Source organism: Lucilia cuprina, chromosome 5, assembly GCF_022045245.1.
Source record: "Lucilia cuprina isolate Lc7/37 chromosome 5, ASM2204524v1, whole genome shotgun sequence".
Classification (NCBI taxonomy): domain Eukaryota; kingdom Metazoa; phylum Arthropoda; class Insecta; order Diptera; family Calliphoridae; genus Lucilia; species Lucilia cuprina.
Genome location: NC_060953.1, coordinates 16417782 through 16437046, shown reverse-complemented (window position 1 = coordinate 16437046; position 19265 = coordinate 16417782). Strand labels below are relative to the sequence as shown.

Below are 19265 nucleotides of genomic sequence, written 5' to 3'. Positions count from 1 at the left end.
GCCTCAATTATCTAATACATTTTGAAATGTTTCATTCATGAAACGACACACAGACATTAGGCTTCAAGACGAGCAGGTGTGCCTAGAAGAAAATGAATGACATTTTCTTTTGCAGAATGTTCAAATGTTCATTCATAAAAAACAAGTTGAATAAATAATGTTACAATCGAAAGAGACACAGCGTGCGAAAATTATCTCAGAAGAATTTGAAAAAGAGCTGAAATAAATAAAGGTGTCTCCAATAAAAGCAGGTCCAGACAGAGCAGTCCAAAATCTTTCATTTGCTGTTTATGAAACGCAAGAAGAAAGATAGATCAAAGATCGAGCAAAATCTCCGATATTAAGAACACAATTTCGTTCGATAGGTAAGCAGATAACTCACAAACATTTCAGAATGTAATTGTTGCCTGTCTTTCAGAGACAGGACCACCAAAACTTTCATTTGCTGCTAATGAAAGGAGAAAGATAGAAAGTAAAGAGATCGATCGAAAACATCGCCGTTTTTAACAAGAGTTTGATCAATCTTGTACAAAAACTATAAGTGAGATTTTATCACTTCTCCATATTAAGGAAGGAAAGAGAGAGAGAAAGTTTGTCAACTTTCCGACATAAAGTGCCCAGTTTTTATTGATCATTCTCCTAAAGTTTGGAGTGAAAAAGAGAAATGGAGAGAAAAGAGGAATAGTATAGATTTTAAAAAGAACTCCCGATTTTCCTAAATAAAGAGCTCGCAATGAAATAAGATCACCTTTCAAAGAGCAAGGAAACTTTTGCATCTTGACACTTGCTAAATCTGTCATTTGCCCAGGTTCGATTGATCAGCGAATAGATGTCTTCCAAACTTTTAATAATCTAACTTTTGAGAGAAATTGTAGAGAATGGAAGGAATCGAACCCCTCGTTCATCCCTCTTGCACAAGAACTCAAAGTGAGATTAGATCAACTTCTAAAGATCGTCGAAAGTTTTGAGTTTGCCATCATTCAGCAAATATTTACAAACGATTAATCTGCATCTTGCATGCGAGAGAGATTTAATTATCTCTTGCACAATAACTCAGAAATTAGATCAACTTCCAAAGATTGTCGAATGTTTTGAGTTTGTCATCATTCAACAAATCTTTACAATCGATCAATCTACATCTTACATACGAAAAGATAATCTTTTAGATATTCTGCAAAATTTTTGATCATCTTATCGTTAAGAGAGAGATAGAGAGAGAGAGAGTAGAAGAGTCTATTCTGCAACATTTTGTGAGTAATTTATTTGAGTTAAATGATCGTAATGATTCGTCCCGTACAAGAGCTTGCAGTGATATTCGATCATCTTTGAGAAGTTTTCCAAAATTTTTCGTTTGAAATCGTTGTAATATTTTCTGCAAAAACTTGCAACCGATCGATTCTCCATCTTGCTCAAAAACTCGGAGATGGATTAGATCCTCTTTCAAAGATCATTCAAGAGAAGGTCTTCCATCTGTCTTTGAGTTCCCTGTTTTAATATATCGGTAAAAAGAAATATGTTAAAGGAGAACGCGATTTTTCAAAAGTATCTCCAGTTTTAGTAAAAAAAATTGCAATTAATCGATTGATCCGTAATGCAAAACTCAAAGATAGTAGGAATAATCTCTATAAGATTCTTAAATTTTTATAATATTATAGTTGAAATAAAGAGAACGAGAGTGAGAGTCAATTGAGCGGTAGAAAATAAACCTAATTGTTCAACATCGATTGATCGTCCTTCTTTAGATTGATCTTCAAACTTTTAATGGTTTAATTTTTTGAGAGAAAGAGAGAGTGAGCGATAGTTTTCACGTGAAGTGATCAAATTCTTTATTATTCTTAAATTCGCTGCTTCTCGAACATGAAAATATACAAAAGATCATCACAGTATGTATGAAAGTATTTGAAGCAAAATTATCTTTTTAAAGCAATCAAGATCAATTCGAAGGATTCGCAGTTAAACTTAAATCAAAGCGAAATCATCTTCAAATGAGTATGAGGAGGCAATATCATGATGTAACCATAACCGAAAAACATTCCCGATTTGATTAAATCTTTATCCAAAATGAATTTTTTAAGTGTTAAAAATGGATCATGTTAAAATCAGAGTGTTCTAGAAGTAATTTCAGATTAATTAAATCTAAACAAGGTGAATAAGCCGAAATCATTTCGTTGAAATATTCCTAATTTAAAAAGATTTTGGTGGAACAGATCATGTTGTTGGTCGGGGAGCACAATTGTTGCAGAATATTATCTAAGCTTTCAGAATACATAAAAAATTTGACGTACACAAAACTAAATGTCAAAGGTCATAAAGAAATTATTTCGATTTTACTTTATTTGAATTTAACTGCAAATATTCTACTTAATTTATTGAATTCTTAACTTTTTTGTTTGCTTTCTGCTCTAGAAATTAATGAATAAATAAATTCTTGAGATTTTTGTATAAAAAAAAACTTTTAAATTTCTGGCCTTGAAGACTGCAAAACATATCTCACAGATTTCATTTTATTAAACAACTGAAAGCAAACATTCAACAGAAGGAAAAAAAGTTGTACTCCTGTTTAAAGTGTGAAATCAATTTCAGTTCAGGCGATTGTTGCCAAGTTAAAAAAATTCCTGTAAAATCGAAAAAAAATCCAAAAACGTCTACTAAATAAGCAATATATAGCATGCAACTGTATGTGAATTCCACCTGCAACATGTAATGATTTCAATTTTTTTTAACCTCATAAAGCGTATGTTTGTATGAGTAACTTTAAAACTTTATGAATTTTTGCGACGTTGCAACAACACATGCTACAATGAAAAATGGTTACAAGGTTTCCCTAGATGTAGAAAAACTGGAATTTTTTTATGCAAGGATACACAAAAACTCAAAAGAAACAATCATGTAAAAAAAACTCTTAAAAAATACTTTATAATTGTTATAGTGTAAAAGCGTAAGTGAGTAAAAAGAAGCTGAAATGTAATTTTTTTGCTACAAAAATATGCAATATGAAAATCCTTCTTCTTGCCTCCTTTTAAAATCTAAACCCCTCTCAAGTTGCAACAGAAAGCGAAAAAAAAACGGCCTAACAGCCTTTAACAATTTACCGATTTTATGCAAAGGCATGTTTTAGTATGTTGACGGTTGACACAAACATTAATACATAGACAAATGTTGTTGCAATAAAACCTATGTATACAAAAATACATACATGTATATAAACACATGTATATATACATATGTATATGCATACAATTGGTATATTAACTGTTTGCAAGTTAATAGATTAAAAAGAGAGAGAGGGAGAGAGAGACGGAGTTCGAAGGACCATTTGCTAAAACAGTTAATTAATTCTAAACTCTGGATTTGTTAACTAAAAGCGTTACAGCTTTTCTGTAATACGAAAGTGATCTTAATATTGAAAGCTTGTGGCCTCCGGTAGGTTAGTATTCTAGTCTGGTAGACCGGAGGTGGTGGGTTCTATTCCCATCTGAGACACTGGTTAAGGAGCACACAACAGGCCTGACTATCTAATATAGAAAGCTTTGTATCTCTAACTGCTCTATTCCAATAACTTGTAGTATAACTTAATATGTTTTGATCTTGTAAGCTTGGTAATGCAGTTGATTTTTGTTCCTTTGTTGCAACTAAAAAAAACCACAACCTTTATATATATCTATATGGTATTGCATATATGCAAAAAGCTCAAAAGTACTTAGAGCTCGAGAAAAAAAATATTCGAAAAGCAGCAGCTGTATTGCATTCAATGTATTGTTTGCTGTTGTCTCATGTTGTTAAAGGATATTACATTTGTATATGCATAACCGTGTGTATGTGTGTGCATGAATATGTTTGCTTGTTTTAGACATTATATATCATTTTGTATGGCAACTGGCATTAAGAGTTTTATAAGAATTTCACAAAAAAAAAACATAATTTTATATCAAGTGTATGTGTAGTCAGTCGTTTGAATAAACCCAATAAACATTTAAGGTAAAGTACTAGTTGATTACATTCAACAATTTTGCTAAATATCAATATTTAAAGTGATCACATCTAATCAGTTGATCTGCTTATATCTATAGTTACGAAAGCTGCAATGTTTACTTTAAAGCCTAACCCATACAACAGATTTTAAACTAGGGAGTGAACTCTCAGATTTCTCTCTCGATCTCTGATAAGATCGATGAAGAAAGTTAAAACGATAGCTTCCTGATCTTAAGAATAAAACATATAGATTCTTATATTTAGGAAAGCAGCAATATTTACTTTAAAGCTTAATCGATACAACAGATTTTAACCTAGAGAGAGAACTCTCAGATGTCTCTTTTGATCTTTTATAAAATCGATGAAGAAAGTTAAAACTATAACGAAAGCTTCCTATCCTTAAGAATGAAACATATAGATTTCGATAAATCAAGGTTATAAAAGGGAGCTGCATAAATCTCTAAGATTAATGGGAACTGCAAAGCAATGCTATATTGGTGTAAATATGATCAAAATTGATCAGTTTGACAACCTGCGATCAGATCAGATAGGGTTTAATAGATGTGGACGAGTTTTTACTAGAATGTGTTAAATAGAAGCATTTTGATACATATCAAATTTAAAATGATCTCATCTGATCATTTGAACTGATCACATTAACGAGTTTGAAGTAGTAGATTAATAACTTCAAAGAATACTCTCTGATGTCTCTGATGAGATGAACAAATAATATCTGATAGATACCTAATCAAGGTTTTGAAAAGGATCTGCTTGAAGAATAACGTGAGTACTGATGTCAATGGAATCGACACCGATCAGTATTCAAAAGAGAACACTCTTTGAGGTCGATAAGAAAAGTCGGTTTGGCCATCTAAGGATCTGCTTAAAGAAAAACGTGAATACTGATATCAATGGAATCGACACCGATCAGTTTGGCCATCTATGTATTCAAAAGAGAACACACTTTGAGGTCGATAAGAAAAGTCGGTTTGGCCATCTATGTATTCAAAAGATAACACTCTTTGAGGTCGATAAGAAAAGTTTGCTTAAAATAGCTTCTGGATCGTCAGAAATTAACTAAGGTGAAAAAAAGGATCGCACATAAGCAATAAGATAAGCACAATCAGAATCCTGATGACGTTACTGTGATCTCAACTGATCAGTTGGCAAACTGCCAGCAAGCAAAGCTTTCTCGTTGAAGTTGGTTGTAGAATTGAATGAGTTTAAAAGAGTACACTCGGTTGACTCTTTTAAGATCGATACTAAATGCTGTATGAGATCGATAAGGAAAGTCTGTTTAAGATCGCTTCTGGATCTTAAGAAAAAGAAAAGACAAGTAAGTTTTCGTAAATTCTCTAAAACCTCAATGAATGGAAGCAATTGATAAGAGTCCTGCTGATGTTAATGGAAAACGAAAACATCCGTTTAAGATAGCTGAGTAGAACTGTCTATAGACCAAGAGCGGATCCAGCTTTGCTAAATACTTTTCTTATGGAGGTTACACGTGTCGGGTTAATCACATATTGTTTTCTTAATTTTTGTTCATTGGGTAATGTGTATGAATATTTGTTTGTTTAGCATATGCATACATGCAATTGTATGTATATGTGTTGCATGTATTTGTTTTTAAGCCTTGCAACAACTCAAGTTAACATATGCATTTATGTCATTGACAAAATATACCAACAACAATCACAAGTATAACAATGACAACAACAACAGCAGCAAAACGCGATTTCTCAACACGCATTTCCCTACTTCCTCGGCTTTTTGTATTCTTTTTTTTTTTTTTGTTGCTCGTTGAGGACAAGAACACAACTCAACACACCAAGAAAAAGGAAAACGAAAATAAAAATCTTGAAATGAAAGGAAACAAAGTGAGTGAGTGGGTTGAATGAATGAGAATGAATGCCAGCCTACAATGGTTGCAATGGTTGGTTGTGTGACTAAATATATAGCAGGCGGGTTGTTTGACTGCATAAATATGAATGGAGCACTAAGTATAAGAATGCAAGCCGGAGACAGGTGGTTTGAGTTTTAAACAAAGAATCTAGGAATCTTGTACTTTTTTTATATAGATTTAAACTTTTAAGCAGCTGTTTATGAACTGAAAAAACGAAAAACAACAATGACAACAGCAGCAGCAGCATCCACAACATAACACGCATAACTTTGCAAATTAGTAGCAAACAAATACAAAAAGAACGACGCACTTATTTCCATAATAGATGAGACATGATTTTTGCGATTTGCTAAATGTGAAATATTTTCCATACGTCGTTACATTTTCAATTAAACTGATGATGATTAGTGATAATAATAATAATAACGTTCAAAGATAATGATGATGTTGATGTGCAGCAGATTTTTTGTTTATTTCTTTTAAGATTTGAAAATGTGTGTTGTTTTTTATTATAAATTAAAAATACCCATAGCTGCGTTAGAAGCTATGAAGCACTTGTCTTATGTATTTTTTAAAGTAAAAAAAATTGCGGCAAAATATTTTCTAAAATATTGTATAGGAACGTTAGAATTTCAACATGTTCATACTTTGCATTTTCCTTTTAATTGTTGGCTTAAGGTTATCATTTATAAGATATATGTATATACAACAACATCTCGTGTCCCCACCTGCTGCTATCTTTATAATAATGCGGTAGAATGAAAAGTGTTGTTGAACATTAATTTGACTTTGGAATATAGTCGACCATGATTTCTATAGCTTTTCGATGCTATACTATTGCAGCGATCTTATCGTTGTACTCTTAGTAGTTTGACTACTATTTGTGATTTGTAGAGTACAGCTTCCTTTTACATGATCTTTGCCGTTTTTTACTAGGTTCAGTTCAGTAACTCTTTGTAGTTACCACTGATCCTCGAGTTGAGCAAATAACTGCTGCTTGTTGTTAGTTTTTGATCGATACAGCAAGATTATTCAGCAACACTCTTTTCATTCTAAAAATAAGGGAAGATATACTCCAGAGACTTTGAGATTGAAATTGGATTAGGCCATTTTAAATGCAGCAAGTTTGATCAGCACTCCCTTTTCATTTTGATAATAAAAAGAGCTTGAGATCGTAAGCACAAAATTGTTAGATATGTCATTGATGATCACTTGTGTTGATCAGTTTTTTTTTCGGGTTGACATAATCTCTACAATAACATAGCATTTGCTTATATTTCGCGAACAAGATCCGGCTATTGATGAGAGTTTATGATCAATGATCCAAGATCGATCATAAAATCTCGTATATTTTAATGTTTAGATGATTGATACTCCTAACAAGAGAGTTATTTCTTATAATTTACGATCAATTTCAACGATCTTTTATTCAGAACAAAGCATTTGATTTCAGATGCCATGATCTTTGATCTACAAAAACGTTGCATTTTCTCATACTTCGCGAACGAAATCAGGCTCTTGTTGAGATGATCAATGAACAAATATTGATCATAAACTCTTTTTGATGATTAGTACAATTAGGGATTTTTTTTATAATATACGATCAATTTCAACGATCTTGTATACTGAACAGAGTGTTTGATTTTAAGCGATTACTTTCAGACGCCAAGATATTTGATCTACAAAAACGTTGCATTTTCTTATACTTCGCGCACGAGATCAGGATCTTCTTAAGAGTAGATGATCAATGATCCATTCTTTAGTTTTAATACTTAGGTGATTGTGTAATCTGAGTTGAGTGTGATTACCCTAATAAGGGATCATTTTCTTATACTTTACGATCAACTTCAGTGATCTTTAATACTGAACAGAACATTTGATTTTAAGCGATTATTTCCAGACGTCATGATCTTTGCTGTTTTCTATTAGTTTTTGTTGAAAAAGTCTTTTGTAGTTACCAATGATCTTGGGGATCTTTTTGTAAGCTGTTGAACAATCAGCTATTCTCTTTTCATTTTGATGATTAGTAAGGCGATTATGGTCTCTCAGTTTAAGCTCGTTATAGTGCCGGTGTACTGTGAGTATGGGATTAGCCGTGAACTCACCTGATCTGTTTTGATCAGTAATTTTATTGGTTGACATGATCACCACAAATATGTAATATTTTTATATATTTCATGATTATGATCATTGTTGAAACTGATCATCAACAATCTTTAATTTTAATGGTTAGGATTTCTATTGCTTCGGTACACCATGATCACCTAATTTTATGAAATGAACTGATCTCCATAACAAGGTTGTATTTTCATTATACTTCCCGATCGATATCATCTCATTTGTTGATCTAAGCTCATTTGACCATAAGGTCTTAATACAAAGTTATACTGTGGAAGAAAGAATGAGACTATAACTGATGTGGAAGCCATAGGACATATTTGTCTAGAGACTTTTCAGATTGCTTTCGTTGACAGAACTGAAAACATTGCAAAACATTTATTACAAATCCTAAATGTGTGCTAGTGAATGTGTAAGTACATAATAAAGATGCTTTCACAGTTGATGATAATGTTAGAAGCATTCAACATCATCAACAGAAAGTAGAAGAAGAAAAGAAAAAAACTCTTTCCCTGAGTACATGTCGTTGATGATGAACGATGTATACGATGATGATGATGATGACGATGACAACAATGATTCTGCTGGCAATGCTGCTGTTCCTTCTGTTGATGATGATGATGATGATGATAAAGATGAGGCCTGTGACATGTGTGTACACACTGGTACACTTGAGTCTGTTGAACTTGAAATCAAAGTGAATAATGCCGCTTTGCGACAGGAGTTACAACTTTTCACAACATTTCATTTCATATAATTTTTTTTATTTTATTTATTTAGTTATTTCGGTTTGTATGTGTGTGGAAATATTTTCCTTGTACTCTCTTTCTCTCTGTCTCTCTCATTCCGAGGTTACATAGATATATCACAACTCTGTTAAATAATTGACATGTTTGACGCTTGAAGTGAAATGCATTTTAAATTCTTAGATTTTTATTTATTCATCTTTTTTTTCTCCCATACGTTCATTTGCTTCCTGACTGAATTTAATCAAGAAATACATTTAGAATTTAGAAAATGAATTTTATAAATAAAGTAATGTTGCTGTTTGGAATTTAAATAAAATTGGCATGTTTTGGCATTTTGTTTTAAAGGATTATAAGTTTTGAGTTTAAACTTTTATTATGTAGGATGTAAAATTTTGCAAATTTTTGATAGAAAACACTTGATTAATTGCCTTATAATTCCTTTCTTAGTCTATTCCTGTCTTTCCTTTCATGAACGTAAAGTAATACAGAAATTGAACCACAATCATATCTGCCCAGCAGAGTGGGATAACCCCACTCTAGCAAAGTGGGGTTATCCTTAATAACATCTTAAACAAAATGAGGATCATGAGAGAGTAAAAAATTTAGTCTCTATGTGGTTTTGCAGATGTCGTTGCATTTGACTGATCTTTGACAACAGCTTATTTCATAAAATTCTTGCTTCCTGAAGTCCGCATACATTTCTTATACAATTTGACTTAAACAAGAACTTTTTTCAACAAAGTACATGATGATCGGTCTTTAATTGATCGACGATCCCTGCATATTGGAATAGGAACTCAAATAACACTACTTGATTCAACCATGTGAGGATCGCATTGATCGCCTATCGTTACGTAAATCGAATTATTCTCGACTTATTTTCGACTTAAGCAATACTCTTTCATATTGAAAGTATGTGAGGATCGGTCTGCAATGGATCGTTTTATATATCTAACTATGCGAAGTAATCATAAATTTCTTTTCAATATTTTTATCGCAATAAAATTTGACTCAAATAAAAGTTAAACAAAGTACATATATGAGGATCGGTCTGTATTGATCTTCGATCGTTCCATACATAGTTTACCAATCAGTTTGAAATTGATCGTCAAAATGATGCCCGCATTAATTTCTTTCTAATCTTGATATCGTAAACTCGGACTCCAACAAGACTCTTTTATTACTTAAGAATGTGAAGATCTGTTTGCAATAAATCGTTGATCGCTGCATGCATACCTTGGTATTCCAATAAAATTGGACTTAAATAAGACTATTTTGTCAACAAAAAGTACTATGATCGGCGATCAATTATATACCGATCCTCAAGGTCTATAATTGATCGCCGATCATAGTATACATACTCTTTGATTTATCAAAGTTGTGACGATCAGTTTAAATCTAGGCACCGCAATTAACTTCGATTCAAGCAAGACTTTTTTATTTCTATATTATGTGAAGATCAGTTTGTAATGAATCGTTGATCGCTGATCGTATATTTCTAATTATACGAAATCAGCAAAATTCATTGCAGTTAAATTGGACCCAAAAAAGGTCGGTGTGTTACTTAACGATCGATGCATATATCTTATTATATGAAATCCTTGTAAATTACATATTCGTTTTGATATCGTAATTTAATTTGGACATGACTCTTTTGTTTTCCAAAGTCTGTGAGGATCAGTTTGAAACTGATCGCCGACAATGTAGATCCACTTACATACATACTTCTTTTTTTAAATGCGACACAAACAAGACTCTTTTATCACTAAAATATATGAGTATCACTCCGTAATGGACTCAAATTGGACTCATACAAAACTCTTTGTTTAGCAAGGGTATCTGAGGATCACTTTGCTAAAGATCGCCGAAAATCAGTGTAGTTTTTATATATAATACTTTGGTAGCTATCTAACACTTGCAACCATAAAGGAACTTACAAACAACTTATTTTAAATCACAATCATTCGTTTCAGGAGGATCGTAAGAAGATTATAATAATCGTAAGCAATCGTAATGAGAATTTGAATCCTTTTCTCTCGAAAATATCATGTCTGTATATTTTACAATAGAATGGCCTTTATCAGAGGCAAAGACTTCAAATCGTACCTTGTACAGTACAGGTGATCTTATCAATTTATAGATCACTATATTAACGTATCATTTCTCTTTTCTACAAAAATATTTCACTCAACAGAAGTCAAAATGTCAAAAAAATTTATGATTTATTTACTAAAAATTAAGACAAATACAATTTTTTTTTTTTCAAATAATGATAACACAAACAATTTTGATAAAATTTAACCTCTTTTTCGAAATATTTTTTTGGTGGTAAATACGTTATAAAGACAACTGATTGATACGAGATTGTCATAAATATTTAACTTATTTTATAAATAAACTAGTATTTTATCAATGAGTCCAAAAAAATGTCTAGAAAAATTACAAAAAAATATGTTTAATTTATGACAGACAATAAATGATTGGATTTAAAATACTCTATAGGTTTTTATTTAAACAATTATTTCTTTACTTTATATGAATGACATTTGTAATCTTTGTTAAATACTTTAAAGGTTTTATATTATTTAATGATGATAATCGTAATATAACATCTGGATTTTAAATTATTTAACAACAAATAAGTTATTTAAATAAAATAAAAGAAAATATTTTCTAGGGTTTTTTAAAAAGATTTTAGTTTTTATTTGAATTAAAGGTTTTAATTTCTTTTTGTTCTATTATCTAACCTGAGCACCCTTAATTATAATCCTTAAAAACATTTTGTTCTACTTATTTTTTTGAAAAACTAACGCCCTCTTCCTGTTGGCTTGGGGTTTATTAAATAACTAATGAACAGATTTTGTTACACAATTTTGATTTATAATAGAGCATGAGAAAATATATGCCGGATATAAATACATAGAAAACATGGAACGATTAAAAACTAATTAGGATTAGGAGAGAACTGTAAGGGATAAGGTATTAAAGCGGCTTTTAAATGAGTTATATTTACATCAAACAGATCTAGACTATTTCTATGATTCTATTCTAGTTTAGTTATTAGCAGAGAAAGAGAGAGCGAGTGGGTGAGAAATTAGCTCTCTAAGGGTTCTTGTTTGTTTACTATAACTGAGCAAAAGCAAGAGAGCTATTGAGAAAGCTTTTTGCCGATGCCATGCTGAAGATTAGTGATGGCCACAAAGAGAATATTTGAAATAAGAGTAAAATTAAACAAAAATTTATTGATTTAAATAAATTTATTTCTCATTTAAAGAGCTTCTTTTCTGATTACCTACTACTGATCTAAACCGGTCATTGGTAGAGAGCTTAAGAATGCTTGAAAGCAAGCGAGAAAAAACTCATACCCAAACTGTTTGCCTACTTCTGATCTATAAGTATAACTTAATTTATAGATCAGATCAAATCACTGATCAAACATCCAAAAAAAAACTTGCAAGTGAGAAAGAGAGATCTTTAAGAACTTTTTTCCCTTTTCTGATCAAAAATATTGTTGTTGTAAACTTTTTTCATAGTAATTGTGTGAAAAAGCCCTTTGAACGTTCGTGTTCTAATGTAATGATTTGACTTCGTTAATTTAAATAATTGTACGTTTATTCACATTCTTTATTAAGATTGAATATCCGAGATCCCAGAAATATCTTTTTTTTTGTCAGATGTTCAATGTCTTGTGTTGTCATTAAATTTCAATTTAATTTCAATTTAAATCGTTTAAGTAAATCTTCTCTTGGTTTACAAAGTTATATACCCTACATCATTAAGTTTGCAAAGATATTTGTAACAATTAGAAAGTAAAGACCCTGAGTCCAATAATTATTAGTTTAGAAACACTATCATGGTGGCCATACTTCTGTATGATCTTGCAATTAGAGTTGAAAGCATTTTTTTACATTAATTTGTTGAAATCTTTATAAGAGAACCATTAAGATATGGTTCCAGACTTACAAGCGAAAGTCCGTGCTATCATGGAATTTGTAAAATGGTTTAGATTCGAACACTAGGATCATATATATTCCGATATACAGAAAGCAATTAAGGAGATATAATCTGAAAAGATTAAATTTAAGACCGTGTTGGTCTATAAGAACACCATTACCAGATACTCTTCCAGTGGTTATCTCTGCGTTATATAGGTACCAGGCCAATTGACTATAAACGGTAATTAAAGTTCTGATGTACTTCTCATAAAGGAAAGTTCTAGTTATTCCCATATGACCAAATGGAACGTTGTGTACGACCACATAAATTTCATCAGGGTGACCTCAATGGGAACCCTCCTTAAAAAGAACAATTTCTCTATTCCAATTATGGAAATAACTCTACAAGAATGTAGAGCTGAAAAGGTTAAACTTAAGACCGTGTTGGTCCATAATACTCTTTTAGTGGTCATCTCTGCATTATATGGGTACCAGCCCAATTGAGTTCTGATGTACTTCTCATAAAGGAAAGGTCTAGTTATTCCCATATGACCAGATGGAACGGTGTGTACGACCACATAAATTCCACCAGGATGACCCCAACAAGAACTCCTTAAAAAGAACAATTTCTCTATTCCAATTAAGGAAATAACTCTACAAGAATGTAGAGCTTAGGAAAGAGACTGCGAGACACTGGTAAACTTTCTCTGTTAATACTAGGTTTTCGGAAAAAGTAGTTTCAAATATCTAGAGTTCGATGCTATTCCAGGAATGTAATTTCCATCAGAAAATTACATTGATAGGAAATTTTTGAAGAACTATGATCAGATACCTTAGTATCTAGACATTGAACGACAATTCCTTACATAGAACGCTGTACAAGAGAATAACAATAACATGTCTTCATGCTAAGAAGAAATCTCTCGTCCTAGTAGTGTTTTTCCCGATTTGTTATATATACCACATCCTCCATCTTTCAACCTGACCTAACAACTAGTGTAGGGTATAAATCGAGCATTCTAGGCCCCACTATACTTTCCTATTTACACAGTCTTTCCAACTTTGATGCTGGGACACAAACGAACAAACATTTGACCGTTAATAATTTTGTTTATTACAATTTGATTGTCTGGACTAAATTAAATATAAAAGCTGACGCAACTAAATTAAAATTTATTTATAAAAAAAACAACAAAAAACTATGCAAATTTTTTATGGTTACACTTACAGAATTAAAAAAATTTACAGTAATTGTATGTAAATTTTAAAGTTTAAAAGAAAATACAATAGACAATTGTTGTCACTAATGAGGACGTTGATAAAATTTAATGGAATTACAGTTATATTTTGTTATTTAAATGATAATTTGGTTGAATGGATTAAATAATTTTTTTAGGAACAGTATTTAGGTTAAGAAGAATGAATTTTATATAATTGAAGACTGATTTCATTTAGCAATATGCTAATGTTAAAGTAGATAACTTACTTTTCCATTACTAGTAAGTAGTTTTGTAAACAAACTGTTAACATTACCTTAAGATAGAAAGCAATATTTTTGGATAAATATAGATTTGTCTCTTTAATATTTTAGAGACTACTTACTTTTAAGCTATAAGTAAGTAGTTTTGGAAGCAATACAATCTAAAATTTGCATAAGTGTAACATCTTAAATGCTCAATTTCTATTCAGACATTGTATGTCAGCAATTGAAAGTTATAAAGTAATAATGATCATGTTTTCTTAAAAAAAACCCCACAATAAACCACAACTCTTATAGAGTTCGGTTATGACAAGTAAAACTTTCAATTGTAATTTTCAAAAGATTAAGAAAAACTAAAATCATTTAAATTGAAGTTGATGAAGAACAATTTCTAACATGATTTCTTTTTCTTTGCAAGCAAAAATAAAAAAAACTTAATGCATTTTAAATGAACACAGAAAATTCTTCAATTCTACAATTTACGTCATTAATGACGCAATTCTATGGTGTAAAATGTTTGTGTTGTTGTTGTTTTTTTCCTAGAACTAAAAATTTTATTGATAAATTTTCGAAGGCTAAAAGCGAAAATCAAATGAAAAGTATGTCAAAAATTATTTCATATACATATACATATACATATACATATGAATGTATGTCTGTCTGTCTGTCTGTCTGTCTGTCTGTCTGTCTGTCTGTCTGTACTACTTGAAATGCGAAATTCTGTTCCCATACCACATGCCATCAGCCTCAACTCCTCAACAATTTGCGGATATAACGAGTGTTTTTAAGAGATTTACAAAAAAAAAAGAACTTTTGTATATGAAAATTTATAAAAAATAAAACGTATGAAATATTTAAAAATAACTAAAAGAAAAAATATAATCTTTTGAAATAATTCAACAAGATGGATAAATTATAAAGGGTAATCACTGACTATATAGTAACAAATAGTTTCTACAAAATATGTCCACAAACCAGTCTTATCTTGTTTCAATTCTTTTTCCTCAGGGAGATTATATAAGTTTGTAAGTTTTTTTTAAACTTCAAATCTTACAAACTATGATTACCCCTAATATTTTAAAGTGATCACTTCACATTTTATTGCGTGTACAAATAAAATTAATAATATACAAGCTGCTTTCTTATCTTCCTTTTCTTCTGTTTAAAATTGTGAAATTTTTAATAGTTTTTTTTTCATTAGCATTGAAATCACTTAATTAAATTTTTATTTAATTATTAGTTTTTATTTGTTCATATCAATTAAAATTTGCTAAGAGTAGCGAATAGTTTTATTAGTAAAAACAATCATTTCGTTTTTGTTAAAAAAATTTGGTGAAATTTTAACTCTATAGACAGGACCATAGACCAGACTATAGACCATAGACTAGACTACAGAGTAGACTATAGACTAGACTGTATGCTACAAATTAGACAAGACTACAGACTAGACTATTGATTAGAATATAGACTAGACTATAGACTAGACTATAGACTAGACTATAGACTAGACTATAGACTAGACTATAGACTAGACTATAGACTAGACTATAGACTAGACTATAGACTAGACTATAGACTAGACTATAGACTAGACTATAGACTAGACTATAGACTAGACTATAGACTAGACTATAGACTAGACTATAGACTAGACTATAGACTAGACTATAGACTAGACTATAGACTAGACTATAGACTATATACTATCCATAGACTAGACTATAGACTAGACTATAGACTAGACTATAGGCTATACTATAGACTAGACTATTGACTACACTATAGACTTGACTATAGATTACACTATAGACTAGCTGTAGTCTAACTTAGCCATAGTCTTGACAATAGTCTCTAGTCTGGGCTATAAACTAGACTCTAGTCTGATCTAAAGACTATTCCTTAGTTTGGAATAAGATTTGGAATATAAAGACCGTAGTTTTATTTTCTATTTGTTCCTTCAAAATGCTTCTTCTATTTCCCATACAACACAAAGAACTTTGTCAATATTATGTTAAGAAATTCAATCAAGAATGTAATACAATCTATGGACAACAACAAAAACAACACAAAATTCATAAAACTCAAAAAAGCGTGTTATGAAAAACAAAAAGTCAACAAAAATTGTTGTATAATTTAGTCATGAGATGACTCAAAAACCAAAAACAAAGAAACCCAATGAAAAAGATGAAGGAGGAGAAAACACTAAACAAATATATAAATAAAACGACTCTTAATCAATGACAAAGACTAAAGTTTTAAAAAAAACTGACCATAAAACATACAACAACAAAAAAAAAAGAGTTAAAACCAAAATAAACATTTAAAAAAAAGACCACAAAAAAGAAGTTAATAATGAAAGACTTGACTTGACTGTCTTAAGATTCCATTTGTGGTTTAGATTTAGAAACTATTAAATGGCGGCCAATTTAAAGAAAGATAAAAACCACAATAATGAAATAATCATAATAATAATAATGATAATATAAAATCTAATAAAAAAAGAACTTTAATCATCATTTTAATGATTATCTATTACTTTAAACATTAGTTAATTAAATTCTACTATAATTTTGTATAAAATAGTAGATAAATTTAAATTGTAAATAAAAACATTTGCTTGTATTTTTGTTTATTTTGTTTAATATTTATTTAATGATTATTATTTAAATTGATTTACAAGATTTTTATTTTTTGCTCTTTCTTTTCGCTTTAAGTTATTCATTGTAATTATTAATATAAAATTAATTAAGTATTAATCTGTTTGTGTTTAATTATTTATTTAATGCTTTCAACAAATTGTCATGAGTTTAAGATGTTAATAAATATTTAATCAATTCAATAGATTTGTTAAGAAGTTGTTGTTTATATATTCAGATATATGATAAGTACATAAATACAAGCAAGTTTATTAATTTAATTTATTTTTCTTTCTTTTTTTTTTTGCAGGTAATTTTTTTGTACTTAGAATAATTATCGATTTTTGAGTAAGTAACATATATTAAGTTTTTTTAATAATTTTTAGCAAATGGATCAGTAAATTATTCCATTCAGACCAAATCTTCATATATTTTCTTAACATTTATATTTGATGCCCGTTATCGGCTCATATTTTGCTTTGAATGAGATCATTCATTTACACCCTTGTTTACCCCATGAAAAGAAGGCAAAAAATCGACTTAAGAGGTTTAATAGTCCTAAATTTTTAAACTACGTAGTGTACTAGCTTATTAGTCAGAGAGTTATTCAGAGCGATTCAAAAGCTACGAATTATTTTAGAAACTATCGGATATAGTCTGGACTATAAGCTACAATCTGTACTATAGACTAGTCTGGACGAAATATCACAGTATCGACTAAAGACTATAGTCTGGAATGTAGACTGAAATGTAGACTTTAGTCTGGACTGTAGGCCGTACCGTAGACTGTGATGTAGAATATAGCCTGCACCAGGAGCGGATCCCATAAAACCCTATACAAAATATAAAAATGAGGAAAAGGATTAAATACTAAACACTGGATTGTAGACTATAACCTGGACTCGAGTCTATAGCCTGAACTCTAGTCTATAGTTTGGACTGTAGACCATCGTATTCTAAACTAGACTATAGTTTTTACTACTGACTACAGTCTGGTACTATATACTATAGTCGGAAGTGTAGACTATAGTCTGCAATATAGAATATAACTAGACTATAGTCTGGAATGTAGACCGTACCGTAGACTGTAGACTGGGATGAAGAATATAGCCTGAACCACGAGCGGATCCACGGGAAATTCCGTCCCCCATAAAACCCTATACAAAATATAAAAATTAGGAAAAAGGATTAAAGACTAAACACTGGATTGTTGACTATAACCTGGACTCTAGTCTATAGCCTGAACTCCAGTCTATAGTCTGGACTGTAGACCTTAGTATTATAAACTAGACTATAGTTTTTACTACAGACTATAGTCTGGTACTATAGTACAGTCAGAAGTGTAGACTATAGTCTGCAATATAGAATATAACTGGACTATAGTGTGGACTGTAGGCCATACCGTAGACTGTAGACCGGGATGTAGAATATAGCCTGCACCATGAGCGGATCCACGGGAAATTCCGTCCCCCATAAAACCCCATACAATATATAAAAATGAGGAAAAAGGATTAAAGACTAAACACTGGATTATAGACTATAATCTGGACTCTAGTCTATAGCCTGAACTCTAGTCTATAGTCTGGATTGTAGACCATAGGATTCTAAACTTGACTATAGTTTTTACTACAGACTATAGTCTGATACTATATACTATAGTCAGAAGTGTAGACTATAGTCTGCAATATAGAATATAAGTGGACTATAGTCTAGACTGTAGGCCATACCGTAGACTGTAGACTGGGATGTAGAATATAGCCTGCACCATGAGCGGATCCACGGGAAATTCCGTCCCCCATAAAACCCTATACAAAATATAAAAATTAGGAAAAAGGATTAAAGACTAAACACTAGATTATAGACTATAATCTGGACTCTAGTCTATAGCCTGAACTGTAGTCTATAGTCTGGACTGTAAACCATGGGATTCTAAACTAAACTATAGTTTTTACTACAGACAATAGTCTGGTACTATATACTATAGTCAGAAGTGTAGGCTATAGTCTGCAATATACAATATAACTGGACTATAGTCTGGACTGTAGGCCATACCCTAGACTGTAGACTGGGATGAAGAATATAGCCTGCACCATGAGCGGATCCACGGGAAATTCCGTCCCCCATAAAACCCTATACAAAATATAAAAATGAGGAAAAATAAATTAAAGACTAAACACTGGATTGTAGACCATAACCCGGACTCTAGTCTATAGCCTGAACTCTAGTCTATAGTCTGGACTGTAGACCATAGGATTCTAAACTAGACTATAGTTTTTACTACAGACTATAGTCCGGTACTATATACTATAGTCAGAAGTGTAGACTATAGTCTGCAATATACAATATAACTCGACTATAGTCTTAATAGTACGGACTATAGATTAGACTATAGTTTGAACTATATAGTTAGTCTTATAGACTTTAGTCTGATGTATAGTTTATAGAGTGGGTTATAGGCTATAGTCTACATTA

General features: G+C 31.0%; 1 protein-coding gene across 1 annotated transcript in view; it reads left to right on the top strand.

Annotated features, from left to right (window-relative positions):
- LOC111684787 overlaps positions 1-17156 on the top strand; it is a 70646-nt gene extending 53490 nt beyond the window's left edge. The window contains exon 2 of the mRNA XM_046952747.1: positions 17104-17156. Coding sequence (XP_046808703.1) covers positions 17104-17141 — 38 coding nt within the window. The 3' untranslated portion in view covers positions 17142-17156. The remainder of the gene's footprint in view (positions 1-17103) is intronic.
- The last annotated feature ends 2109 nt before the right edge of the window (positions 17157-19265 follow it).